Here is a 14,907-nt window from a genome sequence, read left to right on the forward strand (position 1 = left end):
TGTTCTGAACTCTATATACCCTGAGGTACTTGCCAGCCCTGCCCATGCTGTACTGGTGCTGTTGCAATTGTTACCAAGGCATCCCCCAACAAGACTGCAATACCCAGGGGTCAGTAAAGGGTGCAGAGATGAACCACTTGGGAGACAGTTTCAGGGAACAGCATCTGCTTTATTGTTGATGAGCAGCCACATGTTTAGTGGAAGCCTATTGACTGTGATTGGTTAGCACATTACCTTGGATTGAATAGTGAGCACTCATACCACCAGGTCTCTATGTAGAAGAAGCACATAAAAGGAGACATGAAGAGTGCAGACATGTCCACAGGCCAGCTACTGGCTTCTCATGCTTCTTCAGAATTCAGTGTTCTGACTTCTGGGAATATTCTGTTCTGGTGTGCTATGCTTCTTTCTTAGAAGTGCAGTGTGCCAGGTAGGCTGCCTGCATTTTCTCCTCCACACTGGGTACAGATCCTATCTGCATGGTGGGCGGGTTGGTGAAAGAATGGCTCTTGATACTAAGTTTCATCCTTCCCCTGCCACCTTCTGCTTTCTTCGAAGGGCCAAAATGTTGAGAACTCTAGAGAACAGACCCTGAAGTCAGGGAATCTCACTGATGTTCAGGGAGCTGGTACTAGAGTTTGATGACTGGACAGAAGCTGCCAAAATCTTTCTGGCATCTGAAGCAATGTCAACAAAGTTACCAAGGCCAAAACAGGGCCTCAACATCTCCCTTGCAGTTACACCCATCAGCACAGTCTTTGTGCAGACATTGTTGCTTTGCTACAGCAGGCATTCCCTACTCAAGTGAATAAGTACCATGTGCTCAAAATCTGCCTGTTCTAGGCTGGGTATAGTGATACCTGCTTGTATCCCCAGAGTTAAGGAGGCTGAGGCACGAGGATCATGAGTTCAAAGCCAGCTTAGGCTACATAACAAGTTCCAGGCTAGTCTGAGCAATATAGGAGATATTGTCTTTTAAAAAATTCTGGGGGCTGGAGAGATGGCTCAGCGGTTAAGAGCACTGACTGGTCTTCCAGAGGACCTAGATTCAATTCCCAGCACCCACATGGCAGCTAACAACTGTCTGTAACTCCAAGATCTGACACCCTCACACAGACATATATGCAGGCAAAACACCAATGCACACAAAATAAAAATAATTTTTTTTAATTCTGCCCATCCTGATACACACACACACACACACACACACACACACACACACACACACACACACACACACACACACATATACACACTTAGACCTGGTAGAACCTCCCAGCGATGTAAAAACTGTAAGCCAGGACCCATGTATTAATTCTTTTTCTTTGTTTAGTGTTTTGCTGTGTGTGTGTGTGTGTGTGTGTGTGTGTGTGTGTGTGTGTGTGTGTGTTTGAGAAAAGATTACCCTATGTAGCCCAGGCTGGCTTTAAACTTATGATCTTCCTGACTAAGCCTTCCAAGTGCTAGGATTGTAGGCAGGGCATCATATGCATATGCATAGCTGTTCTTGTTTATAGTCTGATGGGAGGGAATTTGAGGGTCTTTTTGTTCACCAAAGAAGGTACATTGGAGTTGTTTGTATGCTTGTTTTTTTTTGTTGTTGTTGTTCAAGCAAATTCATGTCAACCCAGTACTTCAGTGTTCTCTTGAGTGTCTCAATCCGAAATTCTGGTTCTAGAGTCAGAATCTTTGTAGTATGGGCCTTGGAGCTGGAAGGGATTGGACAGACCTGGACCCATCTGTGGGAACTGGAAGTCCTAAAGAGATGTTCGTCATGTTTCCCATTCAAATTTTACAGAGAAAGATGATCAAGAAATTCGAGAGTCAGTCCAGAGACCTGGGTGTTCCTAGTTTTAAATCCTACGTGGACCTAGGGGATAGAGCCTAATTTTAGAGTGTTTGCTGCTTGCCTAGTACCACACAGGAAAAAAGAAAATAAATACATTAAACCCTAATTCCACGCCTGTGTACAGTGTTTCCTGCAGAGTTGGTCAGAATAAAAGAAACAAGAGGAGAGTAGATCAGAGCTAGAGATTTCAGCATCATTCCTTTTTTTCATTGCACTTCTGGGTATAAGGCCAGGTATATCCCATTTTCCAGAGTCCCTGGCTAGGTGGCAATGTCTCTAGGTCCCCTTCCTTTCACTTAACTCAGATTTAGGAATTATAACAGCTTGGATGGGACATCTTCATTAGACTACATCAGGATAATGCTTGAGGCAAGGAGAGACGTTTACCATTTGATACGGTAGTTTTCAATGAATTTGTCGATAGGGTGACATTTGTGAATAGGGGAATTTTCAACTGTGCATAATTTATTAACTAGAGAAGCTTGGGCAAGTAGGAGTTAGAAATTTCTATAGTAGGCATGATGTGGTAAGAGGATTGCAGCAAGTATGAGGCCAGCCTGTCTCAAAAAGAGGGATAAATAGGAGCTAGAGAGATGTCTTAGTGGATAAAGCACTTGTCATGAAAGTATGAGGACCTGAGATTGAATCCCCAAAACCCACATAAAGCTGGGCTGTGGCAACTTGCATCTGTATGTAAACTGGGAGGCAGAGAAAGGAGAATCCCAGGAAAGCTAGCCTGGTGTATGCAGTGTCTCAGATAAAGTAAGGCTAAGGTCAGACACTCAAGGCTGTCAAGGAATATACAAGCCTTTACTGGTACACACTGACACATACAGAAAGATAAAAAGGAAACAAAAATAATAATAATCACTGTACTAACATGTCTCAAAGTATTGAGTAGAGAAAATATTCAATACATTGGAGTTGATAATGCAAAGTAAATGATCATTACTGATTTTGCAGGTTCCCAGTGCTAATGCCAATGTTGAGATTATTACCAGTATATCATTTTTTTAGGAAAGTATAAAAACCCAACACCTCAGGCAGTGGTGGCGCACACCTTTAATCCCAGCACTCGGGAGGCAGAGGCAGGTGGATCTTTGTGAGTTGGAGGCCAGCCTGGGCTACAGAGTGAATTCCAGGAAAGGCTCCAAAGCTATACTGTCTCAAAACAAACAAACAAAAAACAAAAAAAAAAACATCTTTTTTTCTTTTTCTTTTTTCTTTTCTTTTCTTTTCTTTTCTTTTTTTTTTCTTTTTTTGAGACAGGGTTTCTCATTGTAGTTCTAGTTGTCCTGGAATTCTATCTGTAGACCAGGCTGGCCTTTCCTTTTTTGCCAGAGATTGAACTGAACCTGGAGCTTTGTACATGCTAAGCAGCTGCTCTACCACTAAGCTACATTTCCAGCCTCCAAACTCAACATTTCAAATCTTTTCTTTTTCATTGGTCCCTGGATGCTTCCACCAGGTTATCAGTGTCTTGAGTTTGTTCCCAGACACTACACAGAAACAGTGCTGCTGTGTGATAGTTCTTTATTTCACCATTTAAGAGAAAGAAAGATGGAGGAAAGGTGAACAGTGTGCAGGCTTCAGCTTCCACTGGGGGTAGACTTTGAGTCATCTAGGCCCCCAGGGATTGCCAGGTACATAACCCTGGATTCCGTGGCAGGCAGGCAAAGTTACGGCTCTGGTAGTCCTTCTCAGAGCCCCTGAGGATCTGATCTGTCCACAAGCACTGAGTGTCACTCTCCAGTTTGCAAGGGATGGTTGAACAGGGAAACACCTGGAAGAAGGGAGAAAGGTCCATCTCTGAGGGCTTCTTCTTCCCCTGTTCCCTCCCCTATGTAGTGTTCCACTCTCCCTCTGGTAACACAGAGCTGCTGGGAAGGCTTGACATTGCCCCACCTGTGTTTAGACCCAAGAACAGCTTCTCCCATTTGGGGAACAGAAGGCCAGTGTTCTGGAATGGTGGGTAGGGAACTATCACTAGAAGTCACTCAGGCAGGCCTTCTGAGGAACTGTCCCACAGGGCAGAGAATTGACAGTAGTGGGGAACAGTTTTCATACAGGGAGATTAAACATAAGAATAGGCAGCAGGGTTCTCAGTGACTGGGGACAGAGAATATTTGGTGCCATCAGGGAACAGTTTTGAAATAGCCAGGTCGACATGTCCCTTTGGATTTGGAGAATAGCACTTTGAAATCTTGCAGAACATGCCTGGGAAGCCAAACCCAATCCCAGGAGGTCAGAAACAGACAGTGGTATTCCAGAATAGTCACAAAGGAAAAGTTAGAGAGACAGAGAAGGTTCAGGGAACATGCAGTCCTAAGAGAACAGAACAACCAGAATTGCCAAAAGAGAGGTTCCAGTTTTGAGACAATGGCAAGAGGAATCAAAGACAGTGCTTGGGTTTGGGAAGCGGCTATAATCACAAAGAATAGCCAGAGGGAAAAAGAAACCATTCCAAGAATTATCTCCGGGAGGAGAACTGGATCCAGGAACTTACTGTGCAAACCCCACAGCCAGCACTATAGGTCTTCGAGAAGGCCTTTTGCTGAGCAGGTTTCAGGCTATGCCAGGGAACCAAGAAGCTGCACGCAGTGATGTACAAATTCCCTTTCCTTAGGTGTCCTATACCGGTACGGAGAAACCAACAGGCTTTTGATTGGCTGGGTGGTGCCAGAGGGGTCACCTGATTAGCATTAGGTTACAAACCGCCGCCCCCCCTCCAACCCACCCCATTTCAACCAGGCCCTTTCCCTTTAGAACCTAGCTCCTCCCAGTTGCCAGGAAGCATCTGGGGATGAAGAGGTGTGGCCCAAGGTGAAGGGGCGGGGCCTCACCCGCGATGAGAAACTCCTCGCTGAGGTTCTGGGATTTGTGGACATATCCGCAGAGGCTCTCCAGGGCTGGGGTGTAGGCGAACTGGAAATCTACAACATTCCCCACAGCATCGAATCCTTTGAGCATCTGCCCATGAGTGACAAAAAGTGTGTCTTTTACTGATATAATCCTCCCACTCCGCTCTCTCAACCTGATGTCATATATCTAAATCACAAGATTACAGAAAATGACCACACCAACCAAAGGCTAGATGCTTGTTTTTTTGACGGGGAGGAAGAGGTTAGGTATGGCTATGGAGGGAGGGAGCGGGGGAGGGGAAATACCTTAGTCATATTGATCTCATAACGCTGGTATAAGGTGGTCATGTTGATTTCTGGGGGCCCCATGAATTTAGCCCTTATGACTAGGAAGAAAGGAAGGGGAAAATAAGGAGTCAGGTGGGCAGCACAAACCCATAACAACAAAGCATATATACAGCATAATTCTAATAGAAACAGCACACTTAGTGGCTTCCACATCTGTTGATTCATCTATACATTGTTTATTCTTCCAGGCACTGTTTTAAGCCCCTTACATATGCATCTGTTGGCTTACTCAACAAATATTAGTGCCTGATGTATGCCAGCCACTGTTCAGGGTGTTAGGGACACACAGGAATCTTTTTCCTTGTGGAGCTCACATTCAAGCCAGGAGGAGATGACTAAAATTAAGTAGCCAGGCATGGTGGCACAGACCTGTAACCCCAGCTCTGTCAAGCTGATGAAGGAGGATCACTACAGTGTGAGTTCAAGACCAGTCTAGACAATTTATTGAGACCCTGTTTTAAAATAAGAATTCACAAAAAGGGTTGGGTTTGTACCTCAGTTATGTAGTGCTTGCCTAGCATATGAGAGGTCCTAGGTTCAATCCCCAGTACCGAGAAAAAGGTATATGGATTGCTAGAGGCTATTAAGTATGATGGAGAATTAGAGTAGGGAGGGGGTTGACAAATAGTCTTTGCTTGACCACAATTTACTCAGGCTCATTAACCTTCTTCCAAGCTTATAAGTGGAGTTTCTTTTAAAAATCCAGTTGTAGATACCAGGCGGTGGTGGTACACCTTTAATCCCAGCACTCAGGAGGCAGAGGCAGGCGGATCTTTGTGAGTTCGAGGCCAGCCAAGGATGTTACACAAAGAAGCCCTGTTCTCAAAAAAGAAAGAAAGGAAGGAAGGAAGGAAGGAAGGAAGGAAGGAAGGAAGAAAGGAAGGAAGGAAAAGAAAGAAAGAAAGAAAGAAAGAAAGAAAGAAAGAAAGAAAGAAAGAAAAGAAAAGAAAAATAAAAATCCAGTGTAGCAAAGTCTACTAAATCAGTTTAGTGAAAACACCCACCCTCATCTGATTCTCCTCAATATGTGATGGGGCTCCTCCTCATCTTCACTGGCCACCATGTGATTACACTAGCCAGTTTTCAGCAAGAGTGCTGAACTGGGTGTGGTGGCACAGGCCTGTAATCTCAGCACTTGGAAGGATGAGTGAGGAGGATCAAGGGTTCAAGGCCAGACTGGGTTATATAGTGAGACATGGTCTAAAAAAAAGTGAGCTTGTGGGCTGGAGAGATATCTTAATGGTTAAGAGCACTTGCTGCTCTTCTAAAGGACCCGAGTTTGGTTCCCAGCATCCACATAGGGTGGCTTACAACCACTTGTAAGTTCAGCTCCAGGGGATCTGATGCCTTCTGAACTTCACAGGCACCCACACACCACACATGGTGTGCGTGCACATACACACATAAATAAAATAGTTTTTTTAAAATGGGCTTAGCCCGAATCCTTTTACTTCTTGCCTATATTTCTCAGTGATTTCCCATTCACCAACCCCTAAACTGTTCCTTGGCCATAGAGTTCCATATGCCCATGCTATGCTGAGAGTTAAAAAGCCCAGTCTCTCTCTCTGACTGCAAAATCTGATTGCATGGTCCTGAATAAAGTCTGCCTTTCTGTGCCCTAAGAAGTGCTATTAACAGTATTATTTAACAAGGGATCAGAAGTACTATGTGCCAGGGATTAAAATTTAAACAAAGTAGACAGGCATCTCAGTAAGATGACTTTTTTTTTGGTGTTTTGAGACAGAGTTTCTTTGTGTAGCCTTGGCTGTCCTGGAACTAGCTCTGTATACAAGGCTGGCCTTGAACTCACAGAGATTCACCTGCCTCTGCCTCCCGAGTGCTGGGTCAAAGGTGTGCGCCACCACTGCCCAGGTAAGATGACTTTTGAGGTAGCCACCCATGTGGATAACTACAGAGAAGCACCTACCTGGGAGGAAGGAGCCAACACAAAGATGGGCTTAGGCCTAAGGATGTCAATATGGCCAAAGCAGATCTATGATAGGGTAAATACAATTATTCTAGAGATAACTGCCATCCATCATGAACCCTATTGGACTAAGAGGGACAGAAAGGGGACCAGACTCACCCAGGTCCAAGTTGCAGAAGGCTGTCTGGGGGTGGAGTGGGGCACAACTACAGGCCTTACCGGAGGCTATCAGTGATGGCAACAAAAGGATGCCAGAGACCAGAGATGCAAAGGGGGCCATAGTGGTATCTGCTGGGAGAGACGAAATGTTAGATGATCCCCAGCCCGACTGGTCTGTTTACCCATTGGCCCTAGGGAGATTAGGGAACTCTTTAGGGTAGAAAAGCCTGGAAATCTTAAGGGGGGTCAAGAAACCCAGAGAAGTTTAGGGGCTTAAACAGTTGGGAAAGTTTCCAGTTTTATTGAGTTCCAGAGATTTAGGAGACAGTGAATTAGAAGATAATTAGATAGATAATTAGAAGAGTTGTGGCAGTTGATGAATCAGGAGCTGAGAAGTTTGAGAATTTAACAGAGTTGGAGAAGTCTGACATTTGTGGAGTGAGGAATTTGGAATTTAGGAAACTGGAGAAGTATAAGGGGAGGTTGGGAGTTGAGGACTATTAAGATATAATGGGCAGGGGAATTTAGGGATATTGAGGATTTTACAGGAGGTTTGGGGTTTTAGAAAGCTGGAGGAAATTTGAGGGTTAAGGGTCTGGGGGAATTTGGAAGCTTAAGGTAATGGGAGTGCTGAGGAATTTGAAGGCAGAAGAACTTTTGAAGTTCCAGGAGCTAGACATGGCAGAGTTTGAGGGCAGGGGGAGTTAAGGGAGCTGTAGCGATTTGGAGGGCAGTGAACAAATTCAGGGGAGTTGGCAAGTTGGGAAGTCTTTAAGGTATTAAAGGCTTGTGAGTTTGGAGCACTTGGGGATGAATACCAGGGGCATGAGGGAGTCTGGAGAGTGCAGCTTGGGACACGCATTCCAGACATCCTCCCCTTATATCCCCCCCTTGGCCAAATAGGGATCCTGATACCTGCAAGTCAAGTTGAGCAGCTAGTCCGGCAGGGAACTGGATGGGCCTGGTGGCTGCACCAATAAAGGCTCCAGGCAAGCCCCAGTCCTGCCGGGACACCCGGCTCCCACTTACCTCTAGTGTCTCCCTAGAAGCCCGATCTCTGCGGCGATGGCGGCAGGGACTGAGCGGTGAAGAATAAATGTCCATGCAAGGGGCGGAGTTGGCGCGGAAATCACAGCCTCCAGGCTTCCTGGATGCATTACTCATCCACCCACCTCAGGAATCGAAGCCTAGGGGCGGGCCGGAGGACCGGCCTAAAGATACTCCTTCCACTGCCAGCCAGACCACTGCACCCCTTCCCCCAGCTCCACGTCACTCGAATTCCTCCCTGGCGGCCTTGAAGGGCAGAGGAAAGGCAGCCCAAGCCCCTAGAGCCCTGTGCCTCTCCACTTCCCCACATCCCCCAAACTTCCTATGGCTGAAGTTAATGACTTCATTCCCAGCCTTACTGTAACAAGAAGGGCTTGTTACAAGGTAAGGGATGACAGAGGGGAGACAAACTAGAAAAACAGTTGAGGAACATGAAATGGGAGAAGAGGCACAAATACATAGTGGAGAAATTGATACACTGAGAGTGTCTGTGACTTATTCAAGATGGCAGTTAAGTGTGTCAGAACTGGGAGAGGAACTGAGGTAGCGTGCAGACAGAGCTTAGGTGGTAACCTTTCCCAAAAAGCTTGTTGTGGTTGCACACACCAGTGAGCCTAGAACTTAGGATGTTTGAAGATAGTCTGTGCTACAAGAGACCCTGTCTTAAACAGAAACAAAATCAAACAGGCAAATAGCTGAAGTGAAGAACTTTGCTGGGTCACAGGACAAAACTGGGATTTAAACCTGGGCTTCTTGACCCTGAGATCTTAACTCAGGCGGGGCACAATCTTGGCAAGCAGGGAATGGTGTGGTGAGCATGGGAGGGGGAGTGAGGGTGTGGATGATGGTGAAAGAAGCCAGTGAGTCAGTAGAAAACCCATCCCCACCCCATCCTGCCCAGCTCCTTCCCCACCAACCAGCCCACATCCCTGGTGGGGTTGGGATGAGGCAACTGCTGCCCACCAGCTTCCTGATGATGCAAGGATATTCCCTGGGGTCTTGTGGAAGGGTTCGGTGGAATAGTTAACACCCTCAATTAATATAAGAAGGACAGACCAATAATAATGACAATGGCTGTAATCCCAGCAAGCAAGCAGATCCTGAGAGTTTGAGGGTAGCCTGGTCTACATAGTGAATTCCAGGGACAGCCTGGAACATACATAGTGAGACCTTGTCACACACACACACACAAAAATAACGATAGTGATGACAGCAGCTACTTATTGAGCACTTACTGTATACTATTGCTACGATCTTCGTGTAAATTTACTTTAGCTAATTAAATTTTACTTACTTAGATTAGCTCAATAACCACATCATACAAAAACCTGCTGCAAGCACTCAACAGAGTACTTTTAAAAGTTTTTTTACATTTATTCAGTGTGTGTGTGTGTGTGTGTGTGTGTGTGTGTGTGTGTGTGTGTGTGTGTGTAGCTGTACTCTTGCCATGGCATGCTTGTATTGTTCAGAGGACAACTTGCAGGAGCCAGTCCTCTACTTCCCTGTGGTTCTGGGGCTCAAACTCAGATTGTCATGCGTGGAGGCAGCAAACATCTTTATCTGCTGGACCATATTGCCAGCCCAGGATTTTTGTTCATTTGCTATTGTCCTCCTTGTTCCTTAATGTTTATTAATGAAGAGGTGTTAAATCAATAACAACAACAATAATAGTAACAAACACTTTGAAGATTCAGGTTTACTGTATGTGTATACTAAGATTTTTTTCTCTGAAATGATTGACTTATTCTTCCCAACATGTCTGTGAGTTATAAGTCATATTTTCACTATTTAATGAGAAAACAGAGACAGAAAGGGGTCAAACGGTCTGTTCAGGAATGATAATGAAGAAATTACTGTGGTGGGGAGGTAGGGACACAAAGAAAGGGGGAAAGTGAAGGAAACCACAATTTTCAACCATCTGATTGTGAAAGTGAGGAGTGAGAGTAGATGAGACAGGGGGCTGAGTAACTAGGTGACGGGACTGAGGAGAAGTAAAGACAGGGGAAGTCCAGTTTCTCCTCCTCTATGACCCTGCTTCTGACGCCAGCTTTTTAACTATGAAACCTCAGTCAGCACAGTTTTGCCAACTGTTTACATGCAAGGATTCAGATTGTTGTGCAGGTTTGAAATGGAGTTGGGTGGACATTACAGAGGGGTGTTTGACCTGTAACTATCTGGGAAACTGGATAGGTGTGAGGTTCCCATAGGGATCCATTGGCATGTGCAAATACCTGATGATCCCCAGAAAGTATTAAGTGCTTGGTCTTGATTATACCCTTCATACATATCAGGAAACTGAGGCCCAGAGAGACAGTATCTACCTGGGATCTCACATGGCCTTAGGAAGAAGAAAGGCCAAGATAGCAGGCTACAGCTCTCCAGGAAATCCCAAGCCCCCTGTATACACATATGATGGACACACACTTACATGCACACACAGCACTGTGTTCAAGCTCAGGAACAGAGGAAGCAAAGCTGGTTTATAAAAAGGATCCAGAAAGCTTAGCAGGTGGAAGTAGGTATGCTTGTGTGTGCACAGCTCTCTGGTGGGTCTATGCCTCTGTGAGTGGCATGTGTCCCTTAGTGTGCTCCATGTCCCTTCCTGAGAGCCAGGCATATATCTGAGCATGTTGCTTCTGAGAGTTGAAGGTTGCCGATATAACTATGCCTGCCTCATGCTTCTCTGTGTAATGAGTAAATGCCTGAGTGGAAGGTCTCTCCCTTGTCACACACAACACATATCTTGGCATTGTTTCCTTGGCCTGCTGCCTGGATGACACCCTTACCACCATCCCCCTTTACAAAACCATGCCACTCATGATGACACTCATTTGGGAAATGAGGAAGGAGGAGGTTTTAGAGGGAAGGAGAAACCTAAAGGTCAATCAGTCACTCTTAGACTATGGGGCTTCCTGTGCCTTTTGGGAACTGCCACTGCCCAAGTAGCCCCTCTAAGAATGTGATCCCTACCCTCTCAGTAGGAGGCAGGGGCTCTGTATTTACACATGGGATGTGATGGGGCTAGGGCCCTCCAACCTGGTCCCTTCTACCTAGCCCAGGGTACAGGGAGACTTAACACATCTTTGCCTAACATATACTTGCCTAAATTTGTGTCCACACCCAGGAGTGGTTTCTGTGTGTCTGATTTTCTGTATGTTTGTGTTGTAGATATGGAAAAATAAGTTGTGCCTCTAGATATACTTTTCATGGATCCAGGAATGTGATGAGGTCTGAGTTACAGGAATTTGGTTATTGGAATGCCTAGAAGTGCATACACCTTCTGTATGTTGTATTGATCCTTCTGTTTATTGTGGACATGCAGGGGAGCGCTGCAAATGTCCATTGATTGTGTGCCTCTAGAGTTGTGCATACTTCTATACTGAATGAGTGGCTCTTTCTGTTATGTGTCCTTCTGTTATGTAGGTATGAGCAAGGGGAGGGAGCTCATGTGTATGCTCCAAGGTGCTGATTGTGGGTCTTAAGAGTGTGGAGTACATGCTGCTGAGGCTGGTGGCTGCCCCATACTAAGAGCACCTGGCAGGCAGAATAACCACATGAGCTGACTGACTGGATCTCTGCAAAGTCCCAGAACTAGATGTGATTTAAGCCTGTGGTTGTCTTTCTCAATAGATGTGGACACCTCTGGCTTTGGCTGGGTAATCTGAGTTCTGAAGGTGTGTGTGTGTGTGTGTGTGTGTGTGTGTGTGTGTGTGTGTACATAAAGATGAAGCTAACATGCAAGGCTTGGCTGAAGACATTGCTGTATGCTACCTACTACACCTTCATACACATAATCACTTCAATATCTATTCATTATAAAAACAAACTTTCGGGGGCTGGAGAGATGGCTCAGCGGTTAAGAGCACTGTGCTGTTCTTCCAGAGGTGCTGAGTTCAATTCCCAGCAACCACATGGTGGCTAACAACCATCTGAAATGAGATTTGGCGCCCTCTTCTGGCCTGCAAGCATGCATGTAGGCAGAACAATGTATACATAATAAATAATAAATCTTTAAAAAAAAAAAAAACTTTCTCTTTTCTGGGAAATTCCCTCACCCTCATCTAAGGCCTCTGCCTGGGAAAGCAGATATGGAAAGCCTAGGGCTTAGAAAGTGGAATAAGTGACTGGCAGTCAGGGCTCTGCATTCAATTCTGGGCTCAGAGTTGCTGTGAAACTATTTACTGCAGTTCAGCGTGTCTTTGACCAACCTTTTTCTGGGGGAAAAAATGGCAACCAGTGTGGCTCACACACTATGGGTCACCAACTCTTGGAAGTCAGTACTACTGCTCTGACCATGCCTATTCTGCCTTCATCTTCACCAGCTCAGCAGCACAACGTACCCTGTGGTTGTGAAGATGGGCCATGCACACTCTGGGATGGGCAAGGTGAGTCCCAGCAGGGCACACATGCATGCTAGTATAGTGCATGCTCTGGCATTGTATGTAGTTAAATATGCATCTGTGTACTCAATGCACAACAATAATTCTGTTTGGTGATGCTTTCTGGGATGTCTTCATCTAATTGGATTTTGTATTTTTGTATTCATCTGATTTTTTTCATCCCATATTTCTCTCATGCAATCAGCCAATTTTGTATGTCCCATTACTGTGCTAGTATACCAAGAGTATGGCTGTATATATATATATAGGCATGGCTCTGTGATGAACACACATCATCTTTTATGTTCCAGGCTCTTGGGGTCCAGTATGCTTTCCATCCAGCTGATTTTGTCTGTGTGTGTGTAGCAAGCAGATTTGTAATTTGTAAGTGTGAGTGTCTCTCAGCTTCTGTGTTTGTATATTATGTGTACAACTGAGTTTTTGTGTCTATGTATGTACAGTTCTTTTTACAGCTTTATTGAGATATAATTCCACACTTCATTCAACTCCCCTGTTTAAAGTGGATAATTTGGATTGAGGATGTAGCACAGTGGTAGAGTGCTTGCTTAGCATGTGTAAGGCCCTGTGTTTGGTCCCCAGCACTGCAAAAAGAAGTGGGTTTTTTTAAGCATATTCAGAGTTGTACACAAGCAATTTTATGTTTGTGTGCACATGTATGAAACAGGATACCCATAATTATGCATGCTTGAGTACCTTGGCATATCCACTTTATATTTGTCTACACATCCTTCCAGATACATCCACTCCTCATACTGCCTTAACCTCATACCTATGCCCACAGGTCAAGGTAGACAACCAACATGACTTCCAGGACATTGCAAGTGTTGTGGCACTGACTAAGACTTATGCCACTGCTGAGCCCTTCATTGATGCCAAATATGATGTGCGTGTCCAGAAGATTGGGCAGAACTACAAAGCCTACATGTGAGTGAAGAGACAGGGGCCTTCAGAGGGGCCCTGCCCCATGCATCTCAGGCCCCACTAAGCTTCTTCCCCTTTCCCCACTAGGAGGACATCAGTGTCAGGGAACTGGAAGACCAACACAGGCTCAGCCATGCTTGAGCAGATTGCCATGTCTGACAGGTGAGAGATGTAATTGAGGAGTGGGAGGAGGGAGGGTGTAATAGAATCATCTGAACCTGGCAATGACAAGCTGCCCTGCTCCTTGTCTTGGCAGGTACAAGTTGTGGGTAGACACATGCTCAGAGATTTTTGGGGGACTTGACATCTGCGCAGTGGAAGCGCTGCATGGCAAGGATGGAAGGGACCACATTATTGAGGTGGGAACACCCAGGGATTTGTGGGGCACAGAGGGAAGAGTGGGTGCATGGAAACAACAATCTAAACCATAAAACATTTTGCAACTCAAAGTCCTCAGTGAATGGTGGTGTAAACTGTAACATACTGTGTAAGCTGGGTGGGACATCCCTAGCAAATGGCAATGTTAAAAACTTGGACATCCTTGGTGAATGGTAACACTTGTTAAGATAGAAGGTGCTCTGTGAATAGATATCTTGACAAATGGCAAAGTACTTAGTTAACTTTTAAAGTGTCCTAGGAACCACAGGGAAGCACTTTGTTAAAGAAAAAGTGTCCAGTAAACTATAAAGCTGGAACCAGCAAACACCTTCTGTAAAGGATCAGCAGTACATATTTTATGCTTTGTGGGCTATGCAGTTCATTACTCTGACTCAGTTCTGCAAAAGCAACCACAAGCAAGACAGAAAATTAGTGCAGTTGTGCTTATGGATACAACTTATGTATTTATGTCCAAAACTTTTAAATACATTGAATTTAAATTTCCTATCTTTTGCACATGTGAAAAAAATTTCCCGATCCATTGAAAAACATGAGGCTGGGTACAGTGAGAAACTATAATCCCAGCACTTGGAAGGCTGAGGCAAGAGATGAAGAGTTTGAGGGTAGCCTGGACTACACAGTAAGAGTCTCAAAAAGAAAAAATATAAAAGGATCTGGCTTGTGGTACATGCCTGTAATCCTAGCAACTTGGGAGGGTGAGGCAGGATCCTGTCTGTGATTTTGGAGCTAGACTTGTGGGTTTTAGGTTTGTCTGTGTAGTTGTGGTTCTGCTTTCTTTAAAAAAGAAGAAAAAGATATGGAACCTACCTTAGCTCATGAGCGATACAAAAACATGTACCAGGCCAGATTTGTCCCATGGACCCTGATTTGCAGAGCCAACTCTAACATCCCACCCCCAAAGCTGTTCAGAGCCCTGGAACAGACAGGTTTTCCTTACAGTGAACAATCAGTGCCCCTTAGAAACCAGACAGAGCTCTCTTTGCAGTCACCATGCTT

General features: G+C 45.1%; 2 protein-coding genes across 5 annotated transcripts in view; one reads left to right on the forward strand and one right to left on the reverse strand.

Annotated features, from left to right (window-relative positions):
- The window catches only part of Syn1 (synapsin I), a 46,465-nt gene that overhangs the window by 28,172 nt on the left and 3,386 nt on the right, over positions 1 to 14,907 (forward strand). For both annotated transcript variants that reach the window (XM_052713635.1, XM_052714394.1), the window contains exons 6-9: positions 12,514 to 12,576; positions 13,373 to 13,515; positions 13,600 to 13,674; positions 13,769 to 13,871. In XM_052713635.1, the coding sequence (XP_052569595.1) occupies positions 12,514 to 12,576; positions 13,373 to 13,515; positions 13,600 to 13,674; positions 13,769 to 13,871 (384 nt within the window). The remainder of the gene's footprint in view (positions 1 to 12,513; positions 12,577 to 13,372; positions 13,516 to 13,599; positions 13,675 to 13,768; positions 13,872 to 14,907) is intronic.
- Positions 1,315 to 12,507, reverse strand: Timp1 (TIMP metallopeptidase inhibitor 1). Of its 3 annotated transcripts, none has more exons than XM_052720498.1 (6): positions 8,174 to 12,507; positions 7,145 to 7,273; positions 5,017 to 5,096; positions 4,693 to 4,819; positions 4,356 to 4,480; positions 1,315 to 3,632 (listed from the first exon to the last, which is right to left on the reverse strand). In XM_052720498.1, exons 2-6 carry the CDS (start codon positions 7,263 to 7,265, stop codon positions 3,471 to 3,473), a joined length of 615 nt encoding a protein of 204 aa, XP_052576458.1. In that variant the 5' UTR covers positions 7,266 to 7,273; positions 8,174 to 12,507; the 3' UTR covers positions 1,315 to 3,470. The 3 variants fall into 3 exon arrangements, with proteins under 3 accessions (XP_052576458.1, XP_052577251.1, XP_052575698.1); XM_052721291.1 differs by having other exon boundaries at positions 7,145 to 7,276; XM_052719738.1 differs by lacking the exon at positions 8,174 to 12,507 and having other exon boundaries at positions 5,017 to 7,262.

Source organism: Peromyscus californicus, unplaced genomic scaffold (assembly GCF_007827085.1).
Source record: "Peromyscus californicus insignis strain IS unplaced genomic scaffold, ASM782708v3 Scaffold_10__1_contigs__length_136768540, whole genome shotgun sequence".
In the NCBI taxonomy this organism is placed as follows: domain Eukaryota; kingdom Metazoa; phylum Chordata; class Mammalia; order Rodentia; family Cricetidae; genus Peromyscus; species Peromyscus californicus.

Bases quoted from the DNA above. Each gene is read 5' to 3' on its own strand.
- Timp1 (XM_052719738.1), bottom strand. From the start codon at position 5,223: ATGAATCAACAGATGTGGAAGCCACTAAGTGTGCTGTTTCTATTAGAA. The intron at 4,820-5,016 runs GTATTTCCCCTC...ACTCATGGGCAG, and splicing joins ATGAGATCAATATGACTAAG to ATGCTCAAAGGATTCGATGC. The intron at 3,633-4,355 runs GTAAGTTCCTGG...CCCTTCTTCCAG, and splicing joins CTGGCTGTGGGGTTTGCACA to GTGTTTCCCTGTTCAACCAT.